This window comes from Pelmatolapia mariae, linkage group LG10_11, assembly GCF_036321145.2.
Source record: "Pelmatolapia mariae isolate MD_Pm_ZW linkage group LG10_11, Pm_UMD_F_2, whole genome shotgun sequence".
NCBI lineage: Eukaryota > Metazoa > Chordata > Actinopteri > Cichliformes > Cichlidae > Pelmatolapia > Pelmatolapia mariae.
Window position 1 is genome coordinate 47,581,243 of NC_086236.1, and position 12,633 is coordinate 47,593,875.

General features: G+C 37.8%; 1 protein-coding gene across 2 annotated transcripts in view; it reads right to left on the reverse strand.

Annotated features, from left to right (window-relative positions):
• Window positions 1-12,633, reverse strand: part of LOC134635775 (CUB and sushi domain-containing protein 3-like) — a 222,914-nt gene that overhangs the window by 175,198 nt on the left and 35,083 nt on the right. For both annotated transcript variants that reach the window (XM_063485315.1, XM_063485314.1), the window contains exon 3: window positions 11,711-11,823. In XM_063485315.1, coding sequence (XP_063341385.1) covers window positions 11,711-11,823 — 113 coding nt within the window. The remainder of the gene's footprint in view (window positions 1-11,710; window positions 11,824-12,633) is intronic.

Below are 12,633 nucleotides of genomic sequence, written 5' to 3' on the forward strand. Positions count from 1 at the left end.
AAGTAGAAAAAGATTCTCACATAATATTAAATATGACATGTAGCTATCAGTTACTTCTGAACTCCTACATTTTGAGTGCTGTGTTAATGGGATATCACCTACACAGTCGTTTTTATGAATGTAACCCAAGTTAAATTAAAACTCAGAATTTAAATGTTGTACCCTTCAAATAATCTCACACTGAGTGATCTAAGGCACTGAACTTGAAGAACAAATGATTTTTCTTTTTTTCTTTTTTATGTCCTGGATGGAAACATTGGGCTGAACCTCTGGAACTAATTGGCAAGAGGTCCGTAACCTGATTACGTATAAAGGAGCATCTTAGACAGGTAGAGTTAGTCAGATGTAAAGATATACAGAGGTTTAGCCCCCCCAAAAAACTGTCTGTAAATTATGTAACAATTTCAAAGTAATGTATCTTAATGCAAAAATTGCAAAGACTGTGAACAGCTCATCATCCACAGTACATAATATCAAAAGATTCTGAGAATCTTCAGAAATCTCTGTGTGGAAGGCACAAGGCTGAAAATCAATATTGGATGCCCCCTCATCGTCAGACCCTCAGGCAGCACTACATTAAAAACAAGCATGCTACTGTCATGAAAATCACTGCATGGGCTCAGGAACACTTTTAGAAACCATTTTCTGTGAACACAGTTCAATCCACGAATGCAGGTTAAAGCTCTGACATGCAAAGAAGAAGCCATATGTAAATATGATAAAGAAACACTGCTGTCTTTCTGGGCCAAAGCTCATTGAAAATGCACCGTGAGGAAGTGGAAAACAGTTCTGTGGCCCCACAAAATGAAATCTGAAATTCTTTTTTGGAAAACGCAGACATTACATCCTCCAGATTAAAGAGGAGAGGGGACATCTTGTTAACTGCTCATTATCAGTACTCAGTTCGAAAGCCTGCATCTCTGGCAGTATGGGGGTGCACTGGTGCCTATGGAATTGGCAGCTTATACATCTAGCAAAGGCCCCATCAAAGTATATACATGTTATAGGGCAACATATGCTCCCATCCAGATGATGTCTTTTTCAGGGAATGGCTTACATATTTCAGCAAGATGATTATGAACCTCAAACTGCACCTATTACAACAGTTTGGCTTTACAGTAGATGAGTCTGGGTGCTAAACCAGCTGCCTGCCTTCCAGACCTTTCAATATCTGAAAACATTTGGTATATCATGAAACAAAAAATATGGCAAAGAACACCCAAAAATGTTGGTCAATTGGAATTCTGTATAAAGCAAGAATGAGATAATATTCCTCTCCCAAAATGCAGCAGCCAGTCTCCTCAGTTGCCAGATGTTTATGGAGTGTTGTTAAAAGAAGACGGATAAACATGGCTGCTTACCAACTTCTTTCAGAACTTTTTTGAGACATGTTTCTGCCAACAATTTCAAAATGAGCCATTTTATTTCTTAAAATGTCTTACTTTTATTTGTCTTTTGTGCATAAAAGATGTGTTTTTTTGGAAATCATTGCATTCTATTTTTATTAGAATTTTACCCAGCCTTACAACCTTTTTGGAACTAGGGATATACATATTTTAAAAACTTTGTTTGCCATTATCCCCTTCTTAAATCTAAATATCAATCAAGAAGACACTCACTAGAAATTTCAAGGTCTACGCACTTCTTCCCAATGACAGAGTCTGATTATTATATTTTGAGGATACCAGGAAGGACTTTTTTTGATAAAGATAAACTGTAAGTTGTCATTAACCACTGTAATGAGCTATTCCATCCTGTAGTTTTGTTTTTTTTTAACATCATTTTCTGGGATATATTTCAGTTTTATTGGAGAATCAGAATTTCTTCTCAGTGTTTCTCCAGCACACATCCAGCATGGCTAAATTGTACTTTTCTTTCAAACCAGTTTGCAGGACAATAAGCAACTTTTTTTTTCTTGAGCAGTTACAGACATGCTAAAAAGAGCGTTCATAGGACTCCATACAGTCCTTTGCCTTTTGTTTATTAAAGACCTCTCTTAATATCCCACCACAGCATTTCAGTTGACTTGATATCTGTAGTTTGACTGGGCCGATGCAACACTTACTCCTTTTCTTTTTCAGACTTTCTGTTGTAGATTTGATGCCGCACTTAAGATCATTGTCCTGTTGCATGAGCCAGTTTCAGTGAAGCTGTAGCTGTTGGACAGATGGCCTCACATTTGACTCTAAAACACTTTGGTATACAGAGGAATTCATGGCAAACTCCTACGGCTACAGCTGCAGAAATGCCCCGAATCATCACCTCTCCACCTCCAGGCTTGGCAGTTGGTATGAGGTGTTTGTACATATTTTATTTATTTCTTTGTTGAGTATTGCATGATCTGACCTTGGAGTGATTTTCCCACAATGCTCTAGACCAGCAAGCTGCCAAAACGTCTGCTTTTATAGACATGATAGGTCTGGCTGCTACTTATCCTCTTAAGGCCTAAAGAAGCAAGAAGAGTGTACTTAGTTTTTTATTTTTATTTTGGGGGTTTACTGTTCTAAATATTCAGTTTGCTAGCAAAATGAGTGTGAACTAAATTAATAACACCAAAATTGTAAACATTTTGTGTCCTTTGGCCGTCTGAGCTTGTAGTCAATTGTAAACAAGGAGCAAATAACTTTTAAATAAACATATAAACATTGACTTTTAGTGACTGATAATGTAATAGCATATGATTCACATTATTTTTTTATATTCACTTATGTCAGCCAACATTTCCTTGTCATCTTATCTCAACACCACTCCACAACTCTAATCAGAATAGAAAAGACAGGTGGTTTCAAACCATGTCAATATAATGCCCCCCAAAGTAATATAGTGGTCAAATATGTAGGTTTTTCTTTTGATGTTTTTTCCATTTGTTAAAAAATACATGACAGACACTGTAGTTGTACAATGTTTTTCAAAGACGTACAGATTTTTATGGTTAAAAACAAAACAAAAACCCGGGACAGAACTGCATTCACAACAACTACAGTATTTAATCCACAGTTCTCGTGTAGAAAGGGTTATAAGACTTCATTCAGCCCTATAGCTGAGCGTGGGAACTGATCAAACAATCAAATAAAATTACCATTTTTGGTACATACCATCTGTTTGGTAAACCTGGAATCAAAAAGGCATTTTTACACACATATAAACTGGGTTATCAGATGGATATATGAATGGATAAACAGATGGAGAGGGATATAGAGCAGTGTATTAGAGACCCTAATGCTGAAGTCACATTTCTAATGTTAATTTCCAGGATTTTTAAAGTTTGGGTGTTTTTTAATCCAATCACTAATCCTCTTCTCCCCACAGGTTTTCATAAACACATCCCTCTGTAATGATGTATGGTATGTAATGAATGCAATATAAAATCTCATCTCCTTAATTCCCGGCTATTTATGTGTATGAGCAAAATAAAGTACAAATATAATGCACTGTTAATAAAGCATGTGTGACTTTTTTTTAATTATCTTGCGAAAATGCCAACTACCGCTGGTAAAATACTAATGCTTAAACAGATCTAATGCTGTAGTGACCATTTTAGGTTGACCTACCATACACTGTAGCTTTACTTACTGTATAAGGTTAAAAAAAATTAAATAATACTAAAAAAATGAATTACTTTCTAAAGAAGGCACAAAGACTTTCAGCTTGATTGCATTTTCTCTGAGACTGCTAAATGAAACATTGGGAGCAGAGGCTTTTATTTGCATTCTCATATTGTGATGCCAACTTGAAACATTCTTTTAAACTGATATAGTAGAAAGTCTAAAGTTCTCCATGTATAATGGGCCTTTTTATATATTCATGCATGCACGTTATTAATGCAGACACATGATTAATTCTAGGTGACACATTGTATGATGTCACTTAGATATATGATACAATAATAAGATAATTTTAAATACTCGTCAGTCTTACGTAAACCTGAGGACAAAGACAGTAGAATATAAACATACCTAGTAGCTTATTGTTGACCGATGCCTACATGCAAGGACAAAACAATCTCAGCCATTCATCTGTTGTTTTGAGTTTTTTTTCCTAGTTTCAAATTATTAAATATAGCTATGTACTGCAGGCTGCAATAAAAGTAGGCATCCCTGCATTGCACAGCATGATCCCGAGCAACAAACAGAAACTACGTCTCTGTGGGAGCTACAGAGAGCCTGTGAAATTGATATGTATTTGTTTGAAATATCAAATTTGTGGAGTTCAACAAAGTGTGACTAAGCACATCAAAGGCAATCTAAATATCTACAAACTCACCACAACAACCCTTTACAGTTTGACGCAGAGAATGTCAGATTTAAATTCAGCACACTGCTGAGCTGAAAATATTAGCATCCAAAAATAATCCGTACACGGCAAAAAAAAAAAGGCAACCGGTCAGGGAGGCAGCTGTATGCACCAGATGTTATTCAGAAATGTCAATGACAAACTATTCTTTTTCCTGCAAAGCCTTCCATCACATCACTACTTTGTGACTGGACATCAACATTACTCGGATTGTCATATTCTTCGGAAAATACCAAAGGTACAGTGTGATTTAGCTATTTATCATTTATAGGCCAATTAAAAAAATCTGCATCAAGAGCCTGGCTGCTGAAACATGCTGCCAAGCATTCCTTGGATGACTTATTACCACAGAAGTGTGCCAATGATGTTGAAAGAAAACAAGGTCAGCTGTTGAACAACCAGTGCATAGCATACTGTACTTTACACTTATTACACGTGTGTGGAGATGGAGGGTGAGGTTCGGGTGACCATAACACTGTGATCACTCTCTCTCTATATATATCTATATATCTACATCTATCTATATATATAAAAGAATCCCCCGCTCGCCCCTGCGGGCGGTCTATCCTTCAAGCTCGGGTTCTCTACCAGAGGCCTGGGAGCTTGAGGGTCCTGCGCAGTACTTTAGCTGTTTCTAGGACTGCGCTCTTCTGGACAGAGATCTCCCATGTTGTTCCTGAGATCTGCTGGAGCCACTCACCTAGTTTGGGAGTCACCGCACCTAGTACTCCGATTACCACCAGGATCACTGTTACCTTCACCCTCCACATTTTCTTGAGCATTTCTCTGAGCCCTTGGTATTTCTCGAGCTTCTCGTGTTCCTTCTCACTGATGTTGCTGTCATTGGGAACCGCTACATCTATCACTACGGCCGTCTTCTTCTGTTTGTCTACCACCACTATGTCCGGTTGGTTAGCCATCCCCCTTTTGTCCGTCTGTATCTGGAAGTCCCACAGGATCTTAGCTCAGTCATTCTCCACCACCCTGGGGGGCGTCTCCCATTTTGACCTCGGGACTTTCAGGCCGTATTCAGCACAGATGTTTCTGTATACTATGCCGGCCACTTGGTTATGGCGTTCCATGTATGCCCTGCCTGCTAGCATCTTACACCCTGCTGTTATGTGCTGGATTGTCTCAGGGGCATCTTTACATAGCCTGCACCTGGGGTCTTGCCTGGTGTGATGTATATATACACATACATATATATATATATATATACACATATATATACACACACATATATATATATACACACACATATATATATATATATATATACATACATATATATATACATAAATATAATACCCCTCATTCCCTAATATAAACAATTGTATTATACACAGGCATATTAGAAAAAAAAGTAGAATTTTTATATATTTCAAGCCTTTCTCTCTAGAAGTTTAATATTTAAATCTACTATTATAATACATGAGGTCAGGCAGGAGACAGTTTTCATTGAAAAAAAGGTCTAAAAAAAGAGTTTGACACTTATTTCGGTAAAACAGGAAAACATAGAGGGAAATGCAGAGCACTAATGTAACAGATGTTTGCATCTTATGGCATTTTTGCCCTTCCTCTTTCCTTCTTGTTTGGCAGTTCGCTCTTCAGCAATATCTGTCTCCCAATATACCCAGTATCTCTCCATCATACATGTCCAAATGAGCTTAATCTTCTTATTTTCACTTTGTGCATGACCCATCCTTTGTGAGCTGATATACTCATTCCTAGTCCTGTCTACCCTTGTAATTCCCAATGCAAATCCCAAGGAAAATCTTGGCAATCTTTAATTCACATTCCTCCAGATTTGCCCCCCACTCCCTGCTTTTTGCCAGTGGAATCATCCCCAACCCACATGTCGAAGCACTATTATCTTGTAAACCTTTGCTTTTCTAAACTGTTTTTCACTCTGGAAAATGCTAAAAGAATTAGGCTGGAACATTGTCCCAAGTTGCTGTTTCTTACCGTCTCACCGTGGTGCTAGTTAAGGCAGGGCACATTGTTCACTGTGAATTCATTTGAGAATTACTCGTACTATATTCACATGGGTACAATTAGAAATCAAGCAGACTTTGTGCTAGGGAGCTGGCTGGTTAAATGTCCATGTGTCCAGATTGCTTCAGGCATTTGGATTCTGAAATGCACCTGCAACAGCTATATCTAGAAACGTTGAGAGATGCAGCGCATGTGTGATAGTGACTAGAGTGTGACCGTCTAAAATGCAAAATTAGCAGTGTTGTACTAAAGTTTACCTATTACTCCTTGTGATGCAAACTTTTGGTGCCATCTCGATAATTATTTACAAGAATATATCAACTTGCGTCCTTTGATTCATGGGCTCCAAACCATACCCAAAAGCAGATTGTACCCTGTGAACCTCAGTTTGTGCCTGAACAGAGCCAATTTTAATTTCAGCTACCAGATGTTGCTGGGACATTGGGCAGACCGCACTCAGCCAAATAAAAATGTGATGAAATTATTTTTCAGGATGACATTACATTTTATAAGAAATGTAACTCTCCTCAATACCTTCTCATGGACTTGTATTGATTTCTTTTGCAAGGATATAATATTTTTTCAAGCATTTTTAAGCTTTAGATAAAGTATTAAACTTAAAAAATAAAAAAAAACTATAGACGTTTATTCAGGGCTCAATGTTGCTGAAGGATCTGATTTATAGATTCACAGGTCTGATGCCCATTCTCTGTAAAAGCAAAAAAAAAAAAAAAAAAAAACACGACAGACTAATATACCATTGAAACCTGCTTAGGGTAAATTTCAGGCAACCTAATCCAGACTTCTCTTCAAGAGAACTACAGAGACAGAGTGAAACAAAGGACTATTTCTCGAAAGTAAATGTTTTGAAAAAGTAACCCCAGGTCACTAATTAAAAAGTAATAGATGCATCCCCACTATAATTATACCCGCACTGACTCACTGCCCTTCGGTGTATGGAAAGTCATAACTAATGTGTCAGACAGACGTAGCCCTTGAATGAATTCACAGGACACATTGCAGATATTTGAAGCTGTTGCTTTAGATAAGGTCTTTTATCATATGAAGGGGAAAAAGTACTAAAACCTGCTCGCTATGTAACCACACGGAAATTTTTAGGAAAAGAAAGTAGTACTTTGAATAAGAGCCCACACGTAACATTGAATCAGGGTTTCAGATTTTATGAGGATTTAAAGAACCCCCTAAAGATATTAAGTGTGTGAGAGGCAGTGTTAGCCTTGAGCTAACAAGTGGTGCTGTCTGGAGGGCCTTAAATAAACTGTTGATAGAACCGAACCTTGTGAAAACAGCTGCTCCTCAACACTAGGGGCTTGTGCTAAACATGAAAACCTGTGCAGACTTGACTTTTGGTGGAACAGTGAATGCAAATTTACCTTATAAACTGAGGTCTTTTAGCCTAACAAAGCATTGCCCAATGTGCAAAATAAAGTCTGAAGTGTCTGTAAAGTCTAAGGAAAAAGGGGAAATTATTTCTTCTTTACAATAATGTTAACAGAATATGTAAAATGTATTTAAAAACAAAGAAAAACGACAAAAGACCAGGACATCCTCATAGCAAACACTCCTGTTCAGTTTTTGCTTAAAATTCACATAAAGACAATGGGAGGGAGAATGGCTTGCATTATCCTCATCACACTGGTAACGAGTGAGTTATGTGAAATAGCAAATGAGGTAGTTGGGTGCGAGATTTCTCTTGGGCTGTGCTATTTTTTTCCCCTGTATATCTAATGACTGTGTAGCCCTTTGAAGAAGATGGAAGTTTGACGGAGTGGCAGTGTTTGTGAGCACACATGCAGCATACTTTCCCCACAGGAGCTGCCTGGGTAGATTGCCTGTGAGCAGGCTGCCGAGTTGAGCTGTTTTATGCAGGCGTGGAAAAGAGCACTGACTAAAGCCATGTTGGATCACAGAGTAAATAACACGTCGACATGCACAGACATACAAACATGTATGTCCAACTCAGTGGAAAATCTGGATTGCTACACAAATGAAACACAAATGAAATGATTCGGGGGGACAAGATGAAATTGCATTGTATGGGTCAGCTGTCCTTCAAAGAGTCCTCAAACAACAGTGGTGGATGAAATGCCAGTGGGAAAGATTTAAGACAAGCACACAAATATTTTTTTTGTTTTGTTGAAAACACACTCCCTGCAACAAAGGGCAAGCAGATACCTTTGCTACCAGCATGTGTACAATGCACTGCTGTATCTCTAAAGCACTAATGGCCATTGTTTGGCAGTGTTGTAGAAAAAGCCCATATCTCCCCTCCCTTATAAATGCAGCATGATCCTTCCAGGCCGTGAGTAAGCATTAAGGTCACTCTGACAGAATTGTGGTAGTACAAAAAAGTAGGCACGACAAAGAAAAAAAATAAAATAAAAAATAAAACCACTGGTTGCTGGAGAATGTTTGTTGGATTGTTGTCCATTATAGGAAACTTGGTAAAAGATTGACAGCATCTCCATCTGGTCATGTCCTTCAAATGCATGTAGATTCAGTTTCACTTAATTGCAATCATGATTCTATCATAACACATTTTAAAACATAAGAATGAGCAGCACATACATATTCATGTGCGAGATGTGGATAACCACAGCAATATAACAAGGAACAATGGTACTGTGACAGTTACTCAGATGTGAAAATGAATACATTATGGAGGAGTACACTGAACTTTTTTTTTTTTAATTGTAAATGTAGCACTCATAAGAATCTCTGACTAGAAAAACTACTACTCACCCAAAACATTTTTTGGTGGAGTAGTAGTTTTGGAGTAGTAGGTTCAAAGGCAGTGCACAGGCCACCACATGTCACTCAAGTCTTCCTAGATTGCGTGTTGCCCAATAGACAAAAAGTAGATCAGTAAACATCCAAATGAGGCCCAAATGAAGCAGAGGAGGCGGAAGAGTGCACCTCAAGGCTATGATGTTAAGTCACAGATGAGTGCATCAAAACAGCGCCACATGGCCGTAAACTAACAGCGATTAGGTTTAGGCATGTAAAGCAAGTGCTTAGTGTTAGGTTAAAGGCTTGAAATGAATTCTTGTTTCAAAGGTTTGACAACTAGATGAAGGACAGAATGACCGGACCACGATTAGTTTTCATACTAACTGGTTGTCTCAAATCGTGCTCTCAGTTACACACTTTAAACCAGCAGGTAATTAAAAAAAAACACTGATATTTTTGAGAAGCAGCATTGCCACAATGAGCCATTAAAGAATGAGTGATAGGCCTAACAAACTCAATGTTACACTACATGTTACAGTGAAACACAGAGTGTAAAATTTTAAAACGAAACATTTTCCTGATTAATGTACTAGCTACGAAATGAAATAAAGCGCTTTGATATTATATTGCCTATTGTACATGTTTGCAAATATTCTCAACTGTAGTTTTAACTACAGTGCTGCTAAGAAAACAGGAATAAAGCTGTGCCTTATGTGTAACGATGTGTTAAATATCCCCATCAGCATGAAATTGTGTTGGAGAGTAAACACGCAGAAACTGGAAGAGTGGAATACAACCAAACCACCCAGGGAAGAGCAAGAGAAACACAAAAAAAATTGATGCAGGAAAGGAAATGCAGTCAAGCTCAGGAAAAGAGCGGTAGAAAGAGTAAAGATAGAGAAAGTCTCAGTGGCAGATGGACAGGGGAAATGCCCTTGACTGGCTAGGTCTGGGGCAGGTGAGAAGATGAAGATAGAGGGTCTCAAGGACGGGGTCAGCCTGTTAGTGAACGATTCAAGCAGAAAGTAAGAAAAAATGGTGTAGAAAAGTGCAGAAAAGCTAAAGAAGCAAATATAACACAAGTTTAAAAAAAAAGTCAGGATGTTGTTTAAAATGTAATTTAAAACACAATGTGGTGATTTGCAAATCTCATGAACCCAATTTATCCAAAACTGGACATAAACATATTGTTTATATAACTATTTAAATAACTGTTTAAACTTAGACCTTTACAGTTTCATGAAAAATATTAGCTCATTTTGAATTTTATGGCAGCAACCTGGGTCAAAAAAGTTTGGTTGGGGATAACAAGGAGATGGAAAAGTAAGTGGTACTAAAAAGGAGACAGCTGGAGTAACTAATTAGGTTACCTGGCAACAGTCCAGTTATGGGATAATAAAAGAGAGGCAGAGTTACTCATTAAAATGGACAGAGTTTAATCAATCTGCAAAAAATAATAATCATTTGAAAAATCTATAAATGGTGAAATAAATTCAGAATAATGTTCCTCTGTGTAAAATTGTGAAGACTTTAAAGATCACATCATCTAAAGTACATGATATTACCAAATGATTCAAAGAATCCGGAGAAATCTCTGTGTGCAGGGGACAAGGCTGGAAATCAGTGTTGAAAACACATGATCTTCGGGTTCTTGGGCACCACTGCACTAAAAACAGGCACGATTCTGTCATGGAAATCAGTGAATAGGCTCAGAAACACTTCCAGAAATCACTGTCTGTGACATCTGTGACACTGACTGTGACATCCACGAATGCAGGTTACAGCTTTAACATGCAAAGAAAAAGCCATATGTGAACATAATCAAGAAATGTTGCTGTCTTTCTGGACCAAAGCTCATTACAAATGGACTATTTGAAATTCATTTTAGAAAACACAAACATCATGTCCTCCAGACTAAAGAGATAAACATGGCTGTGTCCCAACTTCTTTAAGAAATGGTGCTGCCATCAATTTCAAATTACAGAATTACATTTTACAAAGCATCTCAACTTTTTTCGAATTCTCTGTACAGGTCGTGGGGACTAGGCAAGCAAACAAGTTGATACCCAAGGAGGGAAGGAAAGGAAAACGTTAAGACAAAACGTAAAGTAAGAACGGAAAAAGAACGAGACACAGAGATGGATGAGTGAACGCTTTCACCTGAAACAGCAGACGGGGAAAAGAGCAGGAATGAACAAGATGGTCACAGAAGGATTGCTCATATTTAGACAGCTCCCCGCTGCACTCAGCTCTGCTCCAACACAGATAACTCAGTGCATCCATTAGTTCAACTAATTCCCATCGCCATCTGCCAAGCAATTTCAGATCCACCTCTGGAGTCACAGGAAAGGTTCTGGACTTTGGGGGAGGGATGTTGGATTTGGAAAATATTGGATTAATTTGCTTAATTGAAGTGCCTAATGTTTCCATAACTCAACAGTGGAAGCCCTAAAGGAAATCAGGTGTTGTAAGTGTGATCACAGGTCCCTTCTCGTAAGAATAAATGTTGTCTCCTTCTCCTGGCAGAAGGATTTTTCTTCTAAATGAAGACAGCTACTTCATCATAGTTTCTAACACTGCATATTACACATTAATACACACTTTTTTTGTCATACTATGTATGAAAGAATGACAGGAAGAGACAAAGAGTAGAAAATTATGCTGTCCTTACCTTCATAAGCTACCTTAAATCCATGAGCGCTTACTGCAAAGTCACTGGTAAGCCTCAGGGAAAAAATAGAGCCAGAACTGGTAACAGGTGGAGGGATGGTAAATCCTGTTAACCTGCAGAATAGGAAAAAGAGACCTCAGTACTGAATGCATGACTGAATTCATAACATTTCCACATCCTTTACACCAGCATGAAATAAGATGCCCCCTGAAAAAAAAACCTCACTTTCAAACATGAAACATAAGAAATGAGATTTTTTTTTTATGAACTTGAACTATGTGATGGCATCCACAAAAACCTGTCATATGTTATATAATTCTGTATATTTATTTATTTTTTGTAAATACAAACAGGATGCACTTTTTACATTCCACAAGCTAAAATAAGACATGTTCAAGAGAAACTCAGACCTCCAGTAATGGAGGCCAGCATCCCCTGTGAATACTCCTGAAACCAATTATGCTTTTGTTCCCCCTTTGAAAAATTAACAATTCTAAACAGACAACTTAAAAACTCGTGAGGCTGAAATTGAACATATTAAACATATGCTTGTTTGTTTTTTTTATTTAAATCAGCTAGGCTACCTGTGAAACTAAATTACTGTCATTTAAAATTTTCTGTTAAGAGATGTGTGCGAACAAAATCAAACGACTTCACACACAGTTAAACTTGTTACATATAACGACTATTTAAAAGTCCTCACACCAGCAGTGACTTTGTGTGCCATAGCATTTTGGGTCCTAATAAAACAGAACAGCTCTGAGAATTGTGATGCAATTTGTCCAGCAGTAATATACTCAGTACTATACAATCAAAACCCAAGCGGGAACCTTCCCTATTGTTGGTTGGCCTGTGAGGGCTGGCAGCTGCATTGTAACAGACTGCTTCATTACTGCATTTCAAATTAGGTGCAGACCCAAACA